This window comes from Lithobates pipiens, unplaced genomic scaffold (genome assembly GCF_037356315.1).
Source record: "Lithobates pipiens isolate NorthernLeopardFrog02 unplaced genomic scaffold, aLitPip1_a1.2 Scaffold_13, whole genome shotgun sequence".
NCBI classification, from domain to species: Eukaryota; Metazoa; Chordata; class Amphibia; order Anura; family Ranidae; genus Lithobates; species Lithobates pipiens.
The window spans coordinates 543,967,178-543,983,810 of NW_027507718.1; the positions used below are offsets into that span (position 1 = coordinate 543,967,178).

At 49.5% G+C, this 16,633-nt stretch overlaps 1 protein-coding gene across 4 annotated transcripts in view; it reads left to right on the forward strand.

Moving 5' to 3' along the window:
- Positions 1–16,633, forward strand: part of LOC143975794 (PC-esterase domain-containing protein 1A-like) — a gene marked incomplete at its 3' end in the record, with an annotated part of 66,269 nt that overhangs the window by 34,524 nt on the left and 15,112 nt on the right. For 2 of the 4 annotated variants that reach the window (XM_077478328.1, XM_077478331.1), the window contains 6 exon segments: positions 1,273–1,374; positions 2,812–2,913; positions 9,715–9,813; positions 11,454–11,513; positions 11,608–11,661; positions 15,064–15,165. In XM_077478328.1, the coding sequence (XP_077334454.1) occupies positions 1,273–1,374; positions 2,812–2,913; positions 9,715–9,813; positions 11,454–11,513; positions 11,608–11,661; positions 15,064–15,165 (519 nt within the window). 4 annotated transcript variants of the gene reach the window in all.

The window sequence follows — 16,633 nt, forward strand, 5'->3', positions numbered from 1 at the left end:
GTTTGGCATAGGTGCTTTTCAGACTGGTGTCTGGGCAAAGGGATGGTCTTGGGAATCTTGTCGGTGCCAGGGGGGGACTTTGTTGTTGGAGGAATCTCCTCTCCTGATCAACATTTTGGCACTTTGAGTGTTTTGGCTGTCCCTTCATTGTTGGACAAACTTCTGCTGAAGGACAGTGGTGCTGGGGTGGCTACACCGTTCAAGGAACAATCAAATCTCTGTGGCAAGAGAGGTTGAGCGGATGCTGTCCTGGGTGGAACTCCTGGTGTAGGTGATTTGGCAGGCATATTTCCATGGAGAGTGGTGTCTGCACCCAGAGCTGTTCCAGAGGGAAAATTCTGGATATAGACCTCCAGGTTCAGCAACCCTCTTTTCTGCAGTTGGGTCTGACAAAACCTTTGGCCCTTAGTGCCCTCAAGGGCCAGGTAACTGCTATTTTTTTTAAATTTATTTTTTAAAGACTGAGTCTCCCATGTGGTCTGCCCCGTCCAAACCATGTTTTCTGTTTGCACGTTCTACCAGGTGGACAATGATTCTGCCTCATCGATGCCTGCTTCGGCATATGGTCCTTCAGGTGGCTCTTTGATCTGCAAGCTTGTCCCCAGTTATTGTTGAGCCTGTTGACCCCAGTTGAACTATTTATACGTCATGAAGGTTTAAGGCTTCCTGTGTCCCTCAATGTACTAGAAAGAAGATGGGATTTTTGTATTTACCGTACAATTCTTTTCTCCTTTTGAGGGACACATCCCGCCCTTCTGTGTTTTGATAATGCTCCTAGTATTGCTTTTCTACACAACTGAGGCATGTTAGTAGGGTAGTAGGGAGGGGTTATACCTTGATATAGTCTACAGTTGTGTGTGGTGTTTATTTTTATTTTTTATTTTTTTGTGGGTGTCCAATCCACCCATAGATGCGATTTATCTTAATCCGAAGGTTTTAAAACGTCTTGTGTCCATCAATGGGCTGCAAGAAAAGGATCTTTACAGTGATTACCCGTGCACCCTGGTTCCACAACTTTTTATATAGCAACCCTCCATGTTTGTGTCACCTCTAGTTTCAGGACACAGTGTCCTGTCTTGTTTATAACCTTCCTCAAGGAGACCTGAATAGATTACTAACATCGGTGTCTGAGTAGAATCACTAACGACAATGACAACATTTCAGCCTGCAAAAGAACACACTGTTCAATCAAAAATAAAATGACTTCCAGTGGGAAAATACATTTTCATGTATTGGCATAATCTGCCATTTTGTTACAAATTCTCATCTTAGGTGATCCCATACAAAGCGATCTGCCTCTGGTTGTCCCCTTGATGAATGTCCCCTATCCTTTCCCACAATTCAATGACCAGGAAAATGACCAGCATGACTTTGGTAAGGACCTTGTATGTGTTTTGTGATTGATGCCTCTCTGGTCTGTACTGTACAATACTAAATGCCTAGTGTTTGCATACTGTGCTGTAACTACACTCTACACCAGGCTTTCTCAACCTTTTAACCCTAGAGGAACCCCAAAAATAATTTTCATGTCTCGAGTAACCCTTACTAAAACCAAATCATCATGGGTCAATAGGAACAATGCTCCTTGTATTGGTGGTCAGTAGGTAGAATGTCCCTCTTAAAGTGGTGTTCAGAATGCCACCCTTAAAGACAGCTAAAAAGATATTTGGTGCCATGCTGTTGGCTTTGCTAAGTGGTGCTGAAGCTTGAACTCTGTAGGCACCATCAAATAGGTGGTTCATTAGCCACAGCTCAAGGAACCCCTAGCAACCTATGGAGGAACCCCAGAGTTGGACGGAGCCCTGGTTGAAAATGGCTGCTCTACACTCTGCTGGGTTGTGTGTACATTTTAAGATTTCTCAGAAGTATCTTTATTTTCCAATGGTCCCACTAAAAATTTGTGGAAACCATTTGTAAATTATGTCTGTAAACAATGTGGTGGGTGTTTTTATTTATTTTAATGGTTTCAGCATAACTCTCTTTGTCTTTTGTTGACTACTTTAGTGTCAGGACACATTGCCTGTTATATTTTTCTACATAACCTTCCTCAAGAAGATCTGACTAGACCTTTATATGTTGAGAATCTTGGAGACCTGAATAGACCTCATGCTTTCAGAATCTAGGAGCTCTGGATAGATCTCCTGTCTTGAGAATCTTGGAGATCTGAATAGACCTCGTGTCTTTTAGAATCTTCAGAGATCTGAATAGACCTTGTGTCTTTTAGAATCTTCGGAGATCTGAATAGACCTCGTGCCTTTTAGAATCTTGGAGATCTGAATAGACCTCGTGTCTTTAGAATCTTGGAGATCTGAATAGACTTCATGTCTTTAGAATCTTGGAGATCTGAATAGACCTCGTGTCTTTAGAATCTTGGAGATCTGAATAGACCTCGTGCCTTTTAGAATCTTGGAGATCTGAATAGACCTCGTGCCTTTTAGAATCTTGGAGATCTGAATAGACCTCGTGCCTTTTAGAATCTTGGAGATCTGAATAGACCTCGTGTCTTTAGAATCTTGGAGATCTGAATAGACCTCGTGTCTTTAGAATCTTGGAGATCTGAATAGACCTCGTGTCTTTAGAATCTTGGAGATCTGAATAGACCTAGTGTCTTTTAGAATCTTGCAGTTTCAAATGGACCTCCATGTCTTTTTAGAATTTTGGAGATCTGAATAGACTTCATGTCTTCAGAATCTAGTCTAGTTGAAAGATGACATCAACTGTTTGTAACAAAGAACAAAAATGTCTTCCAGTGGGAACCGAACTCTTACTAACTTGTCCTAACTAGCCACTTGTTTCAAATTCTCATCTCAGGTTATGCCATTCCAAACGGTCATCTTCCTATAACTCCCTTCGGGAATGTCCCCCATCCACACCCAAAATATAACGATCAGGAAAATGGTCAACATTACTTTGGTAAGGATCCCCTTTATTACCCGTGTGTAGAGATTTTGATGATACTTGGGTGGATGTCTTTTTATTTAATTTTTTGTGTGATTTGTGTCCGAGTGTTGGATGTCTGGTATTTGTTTGTTTTGTCAAAAGTGATTTTCCTTTAGTTGTATGAAAGTAGAATCCCAGGAAATGAGTGTGATGGGTAGGTACATCCTCTGTTCAGTGGTGCACACTGTGAGCTTATCTTGCTCCATATGGCTAATCCTAACCATTCATATAGAAGCTAGTAGAGCTACTGGGGTTTACAGCTCATCCTTTATGGAGGTAAGTACGGGCGGGGAAGGGGGGCTGTGGGGGTGGTTTTGAAGTACTGAGAGCCTTTTGTTGTTTCAGCTGGTACTGGAGATGAGCTTATCGAGAAATGGTTTACTTTTCATAAATTTTCAAATATTTTGGCTTGGGGGACTCAACTGGAGATAAAGAGAACTAGAAAGGTTACCGATGGCCCGGCTTTGTTTTCAATAATCTCCAAACAATTACAGTAAGGAGAACATTACTGTTTTTTTCTAGCAATGCCATCTGATGTGTGCAAACCTGTTTATTCTGAATGGAGCCATATACTTCATGAATCGGGATTGTGTCAATTTCTCAATGTTTTTTTTTTTTCATGTTTTGACGGTCACAATGTTGGCACAAAAAACATTCTAAATTATGATGGTGGCCAACCTTGTGTTTCCAAACATTATTTTTCATAACTTTAACCGTCATTTGAAAAAATAACATGTCTTCAGTATCAAATCTAGCTGGGAAGAAATATTTTTATTTTTTTTTTTTAAATCAAAAAGGTGTTTATTAAAGTTACAGGTATACAGCAATTTCCAGCGCACATGTACATCCATTTGATACATAGTTGTCAATGTATATACAGGCAATACATCAATCCAGTACCTCCTCCCTCCACCCCGTGTTCGCACAGAGTTCCCCAGTAGGTTAGACATTTCCAAGCTAGGGCTCACATATCTGCCCTGCACCACACATCCTACAATATTAGCTCGTTTGGACTTAGCCCAGGGGTATCCAGCCAACATGACCATAAGCGCTCAAACCTTCCCGGGCATCCCCTATGTTGATAGATGTATTTCTCCATGATAAGGGTCCTGCCCATATGGGTTATCCAGGCCGCTACTACCGGGGGTTCTACAGATTTCCAACCCAGCAAAATAAGTTTCCTAGCCTGGAATAGCGCCCTGGAGACTGCCACCCTGATGGGCTCTAATGACACCACCCCCTCCAGTATCCCTAGAACGCAGCATATGGGATCCATAGGTATCTGCGTGTGAAACACCGCATTGACAGTGTCCACTACCTCCTTCCAGTATCTGTGGAGTTTCGGGCAACGCCACAGGAGGTGAATAAGATCCCCCTCGTGCTGCCCGCACCTGCCACATAGGGGGTCAGCCGTTCCACCCATCCTACTCAATCTAACCGGTGTATAGTGCGCTCTCAGTATAATATAGAGTTGGGAGACCTTTTGTGCCACATTCAATGAACAGTAGGTGATGGCCTGCAGGGCCTCCTCCCACTGCTCACCCGTGAGGGTGCCAACATCTCGTTCCCAAAGCGGCAGTGCTTTGCACGGGCGGCCACGCAGGTGCCGTGCAAGCAGCATCTGATAGCATTGCGAGATTATACCCTTTGTGCCGTCCGCAGACTGCAACTCTTGAAATAACGGGGTGGGCGACAACACCCATTCACCCGAGTCCCCCTGCGCGGCCACCGCGTGCCTCAGTTGCAAGTAAGGGAAGATCATGGCCTCCGTAAGGTTACATTTTTGCCGCATGGCTGTAAAAGATAGAAGCTTTCCACCCTGAAATATATGGGACAGCAGTTGTACGTTATGGGCACGCCATCTAGGGTCAGGCTGCAGTTTAGCGATCTCAACATATGTTTGATTACCCCATATCGGACTATATTCCGTGAAGCCCTGCAGCTACCTACTCTTATTCCATATTTTTTGTATCATGGACAGCGTAGGTGTTAATTTGTTGGAGCCCTTAAACATTTGGGCCTCCAGTCCCATAGGGATGGTCTCAGCCCCCGTCGCATGAAGCAGCAGCCTCGCAGAGGACCCCGCCGGTCCATGCGACATGGAGCCCACCAGGTGCTGTAATTGGGCCGCAATATAGTACAGCCAAGGGTTGGGTACCGCCAACCCTCCGCTGTCCTTAGAACGTTGCAAATGTTCCAACTTAATCCTAGGGGGTTTCGTGTGCCACAACAACTTCCGAAAAAGCGTATTAATTACTCTGAAAAGTTTTAAATGGATGACGACCGGGGAGTTGTGGAGGAAATAGAGCAATTGGGGCATTAAAATAATTTTTATAAGATTGGCCTTCCCGGCCAGAGACATCCTAAGGGTGTTCCATGTGTTTATTCTATCCCGGAATCTGGACAGCAGAGGACATATGTTCACTGAACAGTAGTCCCCTACCTTGGATGTTATTTGTACCCCCAAATATTTAAAACTAGTTACCACTGGTACTGGGCATGAATCCGGAATCGCCACCTCTCCTTCATCTAATTTCAATAGGGCCGATTTAGACCAGTTAATGGTCAGTCCTGAGAACTGGCCAAATCTCTCTATAATGGACATCACCTGCGGCAGGGACCGGCTGGGGTCATCCAGGAAAAGCAGCATGTCATCCTTGTAGAGCATGATCTTTTCGTGAACAGCCCCATACTGAAATCCCCGTACATCTACACTGTCTCTTATAAGGGCCGCAAGAGGTTCTATCGCAAATGCGAAGAGCAAGGGGGAGAGCGGACACCCTTGCCGCGTCCCCCTGGCCAAAGCAAAATCGGCAGACATCTTGTCCACCATCCTAAATATTGGCTTTCGGGGAAGCGTACAGCAGTTTGACCCAGGCAATAAAGCGCTGTCCGAAGCCAAACTTATCCAACACTGCCCACAAGTACCTCCAGCTTACACTATCAAATGCCTTGTTGGCGTCAAGGGACAGAAGGGCCCTATTTTCCCCATTGTCTGCCCGCAGCTGCATGTTCAAAAATAATCTCCTAAGATTGGTTACTGTGGACTTATGTGGCATAAAGCCAGCCTGATCTTGGTGAATAAGGGCGGCTACTAACCCGTTTACCCGGAGCGCCAGGACCTTGGCCAGGATCTTCACATCGCTTTGCAGCAACGAAATGGGTCTATATGACCCCGGATCCACCGGATCCTTCCCAGGTTTAAGCAATAAAACAATAGTAGCCCTTGACATAGAGTCGGGGAGAGTACCTCCCTCCAAGCATGCATTAAACACCTTCAACAATTTAGGCAGAATATCCTCCCCGTATTGTACATATACCTCCATGGGAATACCATCTGTCCCAGGTGCCTTACAGGAGGGGAAAGAGCCGGCAGCCGCCATTAATTCCTCTAAGGTGATCGGGGCGTCGAGAAGACGCACGGCCTTTTCCGAGAGCCTGGGTAAATTGATTGTGGTCAAATATGACTGTAGATCGTCATCCGAGTAGGTGTCCCTCGACCCGTAAAGATCCCGGTAGAAGTCAGCCAGCTCGGATATAATGATCTCCTGCGAGTTAACCACTTTGCCGTTTTTGGCTCTAATGGCCCCTATAGCCGGGGACATCTGTTGTGCTTTCGCAATTCTGGCGAGTAGGCGACCCGTCTGTTCCCCCTCCTCATAAAACGCCAATTTTGTGAAAAAACGTTTGCGCTCCGCAGTGGAGGATCTCAAGCGGTCCAGAGAATCCTGTGCCGCCATCCATGCCTCCCTTGCTGAGTCAGTATGCCCCGTGACATATTCTATCTCCAACCTTTTTACTAAGTCTCCTGCTTGCTCCAGTATAGCCGCAGAGTTCTGCTTCACCAGGTGTATCTCATGGACAAACACCCCCCCCGCAAAAAAGCCTTAAAAGTTTCCCACTTCAGAAGGTCATTAGGGTGGTGACGGTGTGTCAGAAAGAAACCCCTGATTTGAGATGCAATCCTATCCGGAAAGGGGAACAGCTTGAGCCAAAAGGCATTCAGCCTCCATGGGGCTCTGGGCAGCATGCTAGGGGGTTGGGTGGTCAGCCATAGAACCAGGGGGGAGTGGTCCGACACTCCCCGGGGAAAGTAGTCCGCCCTCGAGGTAAACCCCACCATGTTGGGGGTACCCACACAGAGATCTATACGGGACAGGGATCCATGGGTCTTAGAAAAACAGGAGAACTGTCTACAGTCTGGATTTCGGATCCGCCAAATGTCGACCCACCCTACCTCCGTCAGTAATCTGCTAAGGGCCGTGCCCCGGTTACCCCCAGGAGGTGTCGTCGGGGGGTGTCTGTCCATTTTGGGATCCAGGTAGCAGTTAAAGTCCCCCAAGATTAAAACCGGTACCTCCTGTTTATTGGCCAAATAGGAGATTAGTAGCTGAAGCCCCTCCCGCGAAAACGGGGGGGGGGGGGGGGGGGTATGTATACAAAAGCAAGAATCAATGTAAAAGCATAGATTTTGCAATACAAAAAAACAAATCTGCCAGATACATCAACAAGTGAGTCCAGTTCCTGATATGCCAGTGCCCGGTGTATCAGAACACTCACCCCCCTAGAATACGAGGTGTGAGTGGAGTGATAGGCCTTCCCAACCCAGGCATATTGGAGAAATTTCACCGTGTCCCCTTGTAAATGTGTCTCTTGAAGGCCTACAATGGCCGGGTGGAATTTTCTTAGCCCTGCCGAAATCATGGTCCTTTTCAGAGGATCATTTACCCCCCGAACATTCCAAGTCACTATAGGTGTAGCGGTCATAGACCAGTTGTGTAGAATCTACTGTACCTACTGTGGGTTCCAGGTCCTCCAGACATCTCTCCCGTTGGAGTCAGATTTGTGCCCTGCAAACATACAGGAGGGAGTGGTACATAGAACTGCAAGCTTGTGATGGCAAAAAAGATGATGCAGCCCAAAACTGTAAAAAGCGTGTAACCCGTGCGCTGGATAGATAGTGCTGAACGGTAAAAAACCTCAAAATTCCGCTGCCGAGCCATATCGACTAAGCAGCAATCGTAAACATATTGGTCAACTTGTATTCCTATTCCTGCTAACCGTGCAGGATGAGCGTGCTCCCTAGCAACAAAGGGGTGACCCACGCGTTCCCCTAGCTTGGCAGCTGGGCACGCGTGGGTCCCATCGCGGTGTAACTGCCACTGAGGTCGCAGGGAGCAGAGAAAGACCTCATTCCAACTGAGCATAGCAACTCGTCACCGTCGAAGGCAAACTGTGGACGGAGATAAAGTCGCTGATAACAATCATCAAGTAATGTCCCCTCGGTAACTGTAAAACCTCTCAGGTAGATACATGCCGACTCCTCCCGAGCCCTCCATAGAAAGACAGCATGGGATCAATCCTCCGCTCTGTGACGGATGACGTTCTCATTGTGATCAAGCCATCGGGCAGCATCCTGCGCATTTTCAAAGAAATGGTTCTGGTCCATGGCGGTGATGCGAAGTTTCGCTGGAAACAGCATAGCGTATTTCAATTGCAGCCTCTGCAGTCGCTTTTTAACATCAGCAAACTTAGCGCGTCTGCGTTGCACTTCAGCAGAAAAGTCAGGATAGAAGGAGATTCTATTGCCTTGAAATAGCACCGAACCCCTCTCTCTGGCCATCCGTAACGCAACTTCCCGGTCCCTGTAGTTCAGGAGTCTGACCAGCATCGCTCTCGGGGGGCCTCCCGGGGGAAGGGGCCGCGGCGGGACTCTGTGTGCCCGCTCCACAGCATATAAAGGAGAGAAAGCATCCTTGCCAAAGACTTCCTGCAGCCAGTTTTCCATAAATTCAGTGGGGTCCCTACCTTCCACCTTCTCCGGTAACCCCACTATCCGGACATTGTTGCGTCTCAAGCGATTCTCAATGTCGTCAGTTCTGTCAAACGCTAGGTGTGCTTGCTGCGTTGCGATTCTCACATCGCGGTTCAGGTGAGGAAGTTGATCTTCCATATCGCTCACCCTCCCTTCCACTGCCGTGGTTCTCTCCCTAATTTTCTGTATATCTTGGCGCAATAATGACACAGTCTCTCTCAGCCCCCCAAACTTCTCTTTAAGGTCATCCACCGATGCTGTGCATCTCTGTACGGCGTGCAGAATCTCACTTAGTGTGGGCTGGGGGGTATCCTCTTGCTGCTCTTCAAATAAGCCAGGCATAGGGTCAGGAACAGAATCCATAGGGGCAGCATTATCATCCCCATCAGACAGAAGTGGCGAGGCCTGTCCTGCAATGGACTCAGAACATAGCGGTGCTTCTGGGGACATGTCCTGTGGTCCTGCAAGCTTTTGGGCATAATATAACATGTCCCGAGGCTGATCCTTAGCCTGAGGGGGTTTAGGTAACTTACCCCCCAGCGAAGCTTTCTTGTCCAGGCCACGCGGCGTGCTGTGCGGCTGTGACTGCCAGGCGCCATCTTGACTGCGTGCGGAGGCCGCACCCGCGGCTTCTCCTCGGTTTTTGCGGGTCATCCCGACCGGTCTACGAGCGGCATTGTGGTCCCTGAGGGTGTCGGAGGTAGTGTGCGGCGAATCCGCCCGGAATACGGCGGTAATAACGGCGGGGAAAGGATCAGTTAAGGATCACCAGCGGGAGCTCCGTAAAACACCGCTGCTCACATGCCCCGTCAGGCCACGCCCCCAGGAAGCAATATTTTAGTCTGTAAAGGAACCCACCTTGTTAATTTTAAGGAAGGAGAAAAAAAAATGGCTTCCAGTGGGTACAGAAGTCTTTACTTATCGTCATAACCAGCTGCTGTTGCAAATTCTTATCTCAGGTCCTCCTATACAAAACGATCCTCCTCATGGTGTTCTCTTGAGGAATGTGCCCCATCCTCACCCGCCCTGTTCCCAGGGAAATCTTCAGCCTTGCTTTGGTAAGGATTTTGTTTTTTATGTTATCTGTGTGTGAAGGTTTTGATGACTGTTGTGTGGCAAATGACGTGATGTGGTCTTGTCCGAGTGACAAGAGAGAATATTCTCCCTGCAGAGTGAGGTAGTGCTACCTATACAGGGAGGGAGCAGAGCTGGGCCAGGTAGAGAGTAGTAATGCAAGGAAGCTTTGTACACAGCACACCCCCTCTGCACTGTGCAGGTAGAGCACCCCTGAAATCTGCAATCTGTATGTAGTACAACCTTGAACTCTGCACTCTGTGCATAGGGCATCCTTTGAAGTGCATTGTGTACGTAATGCAACCCCGCACTATGTAGCGTGCACTCCTGAGCTCTGCGCCCTGTACGTAGGGCGCTCTCCTGAGCTCTGTGCCCTGTACGTAGGGCGCGCTCCTGAGCTCGGCGCTCTCCTGAGCTCTCTGCGCCCTGTACGTAGGGCGCGCTCCTGAGCTCTGTGCCCTGTACGTAGGGCGCGCTCCTGAGCTCGGCGCTCTCCTGAGCTCTGCGCCCTGTACGTAGGGCGCGCTCCTGAGCTCTCTGCGCCCTGTACGTAAGACGCGCTCCTGAGTTCTCTGCGCCCTGTACGTAGGGCGCGCTCCTGAGTTCTCTGCGCCCTGTACGTAGGGCGCGCTCCTGAGTTCTCTGCGCCCTGTACGTAGGGCGCGCTCCTGAGCTCTCTGCGCCCTGTACGTAGGGCGTGCTCCTGAGCTCTCTGCGCCCTGTACGTGGGGCGCGCTCCTGAGCTCTCTGCGCCCTGTACGTAGGGCGCGCTCCTGAGCTCTCTGCGCCCTGTACGTAGCAAGCTCCTGAGCTCTGCGCCCTGTACGTAGCAAGCTCCTGATTCAACTGGCCCTTTGAGGGCAACCATACTTCTATTGCGTCTCTTGATAAAATTGAGCTTGACACCCCTGAGCTATAGTATTTTTATTAAAAATAAATTTCCTGGTGTGTTGGAAGTGGAACACTGGACTCCTGCTGTGGTCTGGTGCCATCCACCGACCCGTACATTGATGCTCTGTCCAAAAATGACAGAGGCTGGAGGATTAAACTACGGCACACAAGACAGAATTAGGCGTCCAGTAGACCAGAAGTGTGTCAAATGCAGAGGATTCTTCAGAGCGAAGGTCTGAAGCATAAGCAGCAGGACTTGTACTTTTTTTTTTTTTATGTATTGGTCACCCAATTTGGGTTCTCCAACACAAGCTCTGAGCACCCTAGGCTGGGAGAGCCCAGCATGCTGTACAGCACAGTGTCATGGAAGCACCATGTATTCTACATTTTATTTTTAACATCCCGTAAGATTTCAAACAGGAAGATTTCATTTTTGTACCAATTTTTATTATTCTACAGGTGTGTGTGTGTGTGTATGTGTGTGTATGTGATTTGTAGCTTGCACTGTGTGTGAGATCCCAGGAAATGTATGGGTGGTGGTGGTGTCCTCGTGGTGGGGGGTGCCCACGGTGGTGGTGTCCTCGGTGGTGGGGGGTGTCCATGGTGGTGGTGTCCTCGGTGGTGGGGGGTGTCCATGGTGGTGGTGTCCTCGGTGGTGGGGGTGTCCGTGGTGGTGGTGTCCTCGGTTTACTCCTGGGTTTCACTGATTTATGGAAACTTTCTTACTTTGCAGAACCCATGTACATTCCTGGATACACTGCCTTTGATGGTACCGATGATAGCCATATGATTGGTCAGCATTTAAAAGCTTTTCTTTTTTTTTTTTCTTGCATGTACATCTCTACAATTATCTTTCTAAATGATCGTCTTTTACATTCTCCTTTTAGGAGCGTTCATTCCTGAACCCATCAGATTTAATCCAAATCAAACAAATTCAAATGGTAAGATACAAAATGTCTGTGTTACCCTTCCTCTTCCTGTAACCTGCACAGGTCCCGTGTCCTCTCCTCCGATCCCTACACCTGACGCGGTGTGTCATATGATCGTATCATCCCCGCAGCTGACGCGGTGTGTCTTCTGATCGGATCCCCCGTATCTGATGCGGTGTCATTTGATCGTATCATTCCCGCACCTGACGTGGTCTGATCGGATCCCCCGCGCCTGACGCGGTGTGTTGTCTGATCGGCTCCCCCGCGCCTGGCGCGGTGTGTTGTCTGATCAGATGCCCCGCACCTGACGCGGTGTGTCGTCTGATCGGATCCCCCGCACCTGACGCGGTGTGTCGTCTGATCGGATCCCCCCGCACCTGGCGCGGTGTGTCGTCTGATCGGATCCCCCCGCACCTGACGCGGTGTGTCGTCTGATCGGATCCCCCCGCACCTGACGCGGTGTGTCGTCTGATCGGATCCCCCCGCACCTGACGCGGAGTGTCGTCTGATCGGATCCCCCCGCACCTGACGCGGAGTGTCGTCTGATCGGATCCCCCCGCACCTGACGCGGAGTGTCGTCTGATCGGATCCCCCCGCACCTGACGCGGAGTGTCGTCTGATCGGATCCCCCCGCACCTGACGCGGAGTGTCGTCTGATCGGATCCCCCCGCACCTGACGCGGAGTGTCGTCTGATCGGATCCCCCCGCACCTGACGCGGAGTGTCGTCTGATCGGATCCCCCCGCACCTGACGCGGAGTGTCGTCTGATCGGATCCCCCCGCACCTGACGCGGAGTGTCGTCTGATCGGATCCCCCCGCACCTGACGCGGAGTGTCGTCTGATCGGATCCCCCCGCACCTGACGCGGAGTGTCGTCTGATCGGATCCCCCCGCACCTGACGCGGAGTGTCGTCTGATCGGATCCCCCCGCACCTGACGCGGAGTGTCGTCTGATCGGATCCCCCCGCACCTGACGCGGAGTGTCGTCTGATCGGATCCCCCCGCACCTGACGCGGAGTGTCGTCTGATCGGATCCCCCCGCACCTGACGCGGAGTGTCGTCTGATCGGATCCCCCCGCACCTGACGCGGAGTGTCGTCTGATCGGATCCCCCCGCACCTGACGCGGAGTGTCGTCTGATCGGATCCCCCCGCACCTGACGCGGAGTGTCGTCTGATCGGATCCCCCCGCACCTGACGCGGAGTGTCGTCTGATCGGATCCCCCCGCACCTGACGCGGAGTGTCGTCTGATCGGATCCCCCCGCACCTGACGCGGAGTGTCGTCTGATCGGATCCCCCCGCACCTGACGCGGAGTGTCGTCTGATCGGATCCCCCCGCACCTGACGCGGAGTGTCGTCTGATCGGATCCCCCCGCACCTGACGCGGAGTGTCGTCTGATCGGATCCCCCCGCACCTGACGCGGAGTGTCGTCTATTTAGGATGCCCCGCACCTGACGCGGTGTGTCGTCTGATCGGATCCCCCCGCACCTGACGCGGAGTGTCGTCTGATCGGATCCCCCCGCACCTGACGCGGAGTGTCGTCTGATCGGATCCCCCCGCACCTGACGCGGAGTGTCGTCTGATCGGATCCCCCCGCACCTGACGCGGAGTGTCGTCTGATCGGATCCCCCCGCACCTGACGCGGAGTGTCGTCTGATCGGATCCCCCCGCACCTGACGCGGAGTGTCGTCTGATCGGATCCCCCCGCACCTGACGCGGAGTGTCGTCTGATCGGATCCCCCCGCACCTGACGCGGAGTGTCGTCTGATCGGATCCCCCCGCACCTGACGCGGAGTGTCGTCTGATCGGATCCCCCCGCACCTGACGCGGAGTGTCGTCTGATCGGATCCCCCCGCACCTGACGCGGAGTGTCGTCTGATCGGATCCCCCCGCACCTGACGCGGAGTGTCGTCTATTTAGGATGCCCCGCACCTGACGCGGTGTGTCGTCTGATCGGATGCCCCGCACCTGACGCGGTGTGTCGTCTGATCGGATCCCCCCGCACCTGACGCGGAGTGTCGTCTGATCGGATCCCCCCGCACCTGGCGCGGAGTGTCGTCTGATCGCATTATCACCCGCAGCAGACGCGGTGCGTCTTCTGATCGGATCCCCCGCAGCTGATGCGGTGTCATTTGATGGTATCATCCCCGACACCTGGTCTGATCGCGGTGTCCTCTTCTGATCGGGTCCCCCACACCTGAACGCAGTGTGTCCTGTGATCGGATTGCCCGCATCTGAACGCGGTGTGTCGCCTGATCGGATCCCCCGCACTGGCGCGGTGCGTCGTATCGGATCCCCCGCACCTGACTTGGTCTGATCGGATCCCCCGCAGCTGATGCTGTGACATTTGATCGTATCATCTCCCGCACCTGACGTGGTCTGATCGGATCCCCCACATCTGAACGCGGTGTCCTCTTCTGATCGGGTCCCCCACACCTGACACGGTGTGTCTCCTGATCGGATCGCGCGCATCTGAATGCGGTGTGTCGTCTGATCACACCCCCTGCAGCTGACGCGGTGTATCCTGTGATCGGATCCTCGCAACTGATGCGGTGTGTCTTCTGTTGTCTTCCTTGTTCCCTGCACCTTGCATGGTCCTTATTTTATTTCTGATCTCTGCACTTTGCATGGTCCTTATTTTATTTCTGATCTCTGCACTTTGCATGGTCCTTATTTTATTTCTGATCTCTGCACTTTGCATGGTCCTTTTTTATATTTCTGATCTCTGCACTTTGCATGGTCCTTTTTTATATTTCTGATCTCTGCACTTTGCATGGTCCTTTTTTATATTTCTGATCTCTGCACTTTGCATGGTCCTTTTTTATATTTCTGATCTCTGCACTTTGCATGGTCCTTTTTTATATTTCTGATCTCTGCACTTTGCATGGTCCTTTTTTATATTTCTGATCTCTGCACTTTGCATGGTCCTTTTTTATATTTCTGATCTCTGCACTTTGCATGGTCCTTATTTTATTTCTGATCTCTGCACTTTGCATGGTCCTTATTTTATATTTCTGATCTCTGCACTTTGCATGGTCCTTTTTTATATTTCTGATCTCTGCACTTTGCATGGTCCTTTTTTATATTTCTGATCTCTGCACTTTGCAAGGTCCTTTTTTTTATATTTCTGATCTCTGCACTTTGCATGGTCCTTTTTTTATATTTCTGATCTCTACACCTTGCATCATTCCCTTTTTTTCTTTTCTGATGTTTTCGGATCCCTACACCCTCTGTGTGGTCACTTTTTCATGTCTGATCCCCACACCTGTGTTCTATGCTGTGATCCCTGCATGTCATCCATTGCCCTTTGTGATGCCAGCAACCTACTTTGTATTGTGTGCTGCCTGATGTTTTGCTTTATCCATAGCTGACCATTGATGCTTAACTTTTTTTTTCTATTCTTTTATTAATGCAGCTGTCTCTCCCTTTGTTGATGACAGTCCATTTTTAGTCAATTTCCCTCCAGGAAATGTCGGTTTTGATGGCTTTGGTAGGATTACGAATGTCAACTTTACTGGTGAGTTGAATGCAATGTAAATGGCTTTTATATGAAGCATTGGTCTGCAGTCTGCAGGCCACCAGAAGGCTTTGTGTGCTCTGAATGTGGAGAACATCTCTTGGGGTTCCATTAAAATATGCAACTCCTACACATGACCTTCCATTGTGGTTGAACTTACCACAGGTGTACTTATGTATTCATAGCCCGTGCTAGTTTTACATTGGGCAAGTGACCGTTTTGTGGGGTTTTTATTTTTTTGCTTCTTCAATTTGACAAAATCTTTAGTATTCCCTCTTTTTGTAGGTTTGGTTTCTTTATGTTTTGTGTACGCTATAGGGAGGGATTGGTTAGCCTTCATTTAAATTTATCCCAAAGGCTCAATTTTAAAAATTTTAAATGAACGTGTGTGTATATATACCTGCTTTGTGTAATGGTTTTTCACAGCATAGCCCCGATTCTCCTCTTCTGGGGCCCCCTACTGGCGCTCTTGGCAATCCCCTTCTGAGTGCCCCCATCGCAAGCCTCTTGCATTCAGGGGCACTCATTCTTGCTCCCTTTGCACCAACTTTTCCAACGATTTCACTATGGAGATTGGAAGCATCCTAATGCAAGTTTAGAGGGGGGAGTAAACCGCTTATTACTCTTGTATCCGTTTATTGAGGAGTCTGTGCAGAAGTGGTCTTTTCCACCAATGTGGTCTTTCCCTCAATGTGGATCCTGGCAGTGTCTCACCTTAGCAAGGTTCTCCCCTTTCCAATAGAGGATGTGTCTGGTCTTGAGAACCCAACCCAAAAGCCAGACAAAAGCCCTTTCTAGAGCTTTCACTGGCAGGCCCTTCCCTTTACTGGGTTCTAGCTGTGACCTGGCAGTATATAACCGTGTCTGATTTCTCAAAATTCATTATGAGACCTAAACGCTGCTGAGATCCCTCTCAGTAGTTTTACACTTCAGTTGTGATGGTTTGCTAGAAACCTCTCATCTCATTTCTGGCATGTTGGTTCTTATACAGTACATAAGGCAATTTGGCTAAAGTACTGGACTACAGAACCAAAAACTTAATCCGCATGGCCTTCCAGATGCAGTATTTCTTCAGACTAGCTGTTGACAATATCAAAGATGCTACTGGTGGCAAAAGCATCCATCTTCTGTAGTGGAAAGCCTGAGGAACCGACAACCAAGTCATCTCCGCCCTTGTCTGTGAAGAAATTACCCTTTATGTTTCTCCACCCCATTGATCCCCACATTGAGACCAACCCCCCTGGTGAGGGAACTGTTGGTGCAAGTTGTGAGGTCACTGACCTTTCAGAAGCTACAGCAGTTGGGATGGATCCTGAACCTTCAGAAATCAGGGTAGAAACGCTAATTCTGTGTCTAGTCCTGAACACACTGGCCAGGAGAAATGTTATACTTTCCAAGGGTTCTTTCAAACTGGAGGTAATGATACGATATAGTTATAGGTATAGATGGATATAGATATATATATATA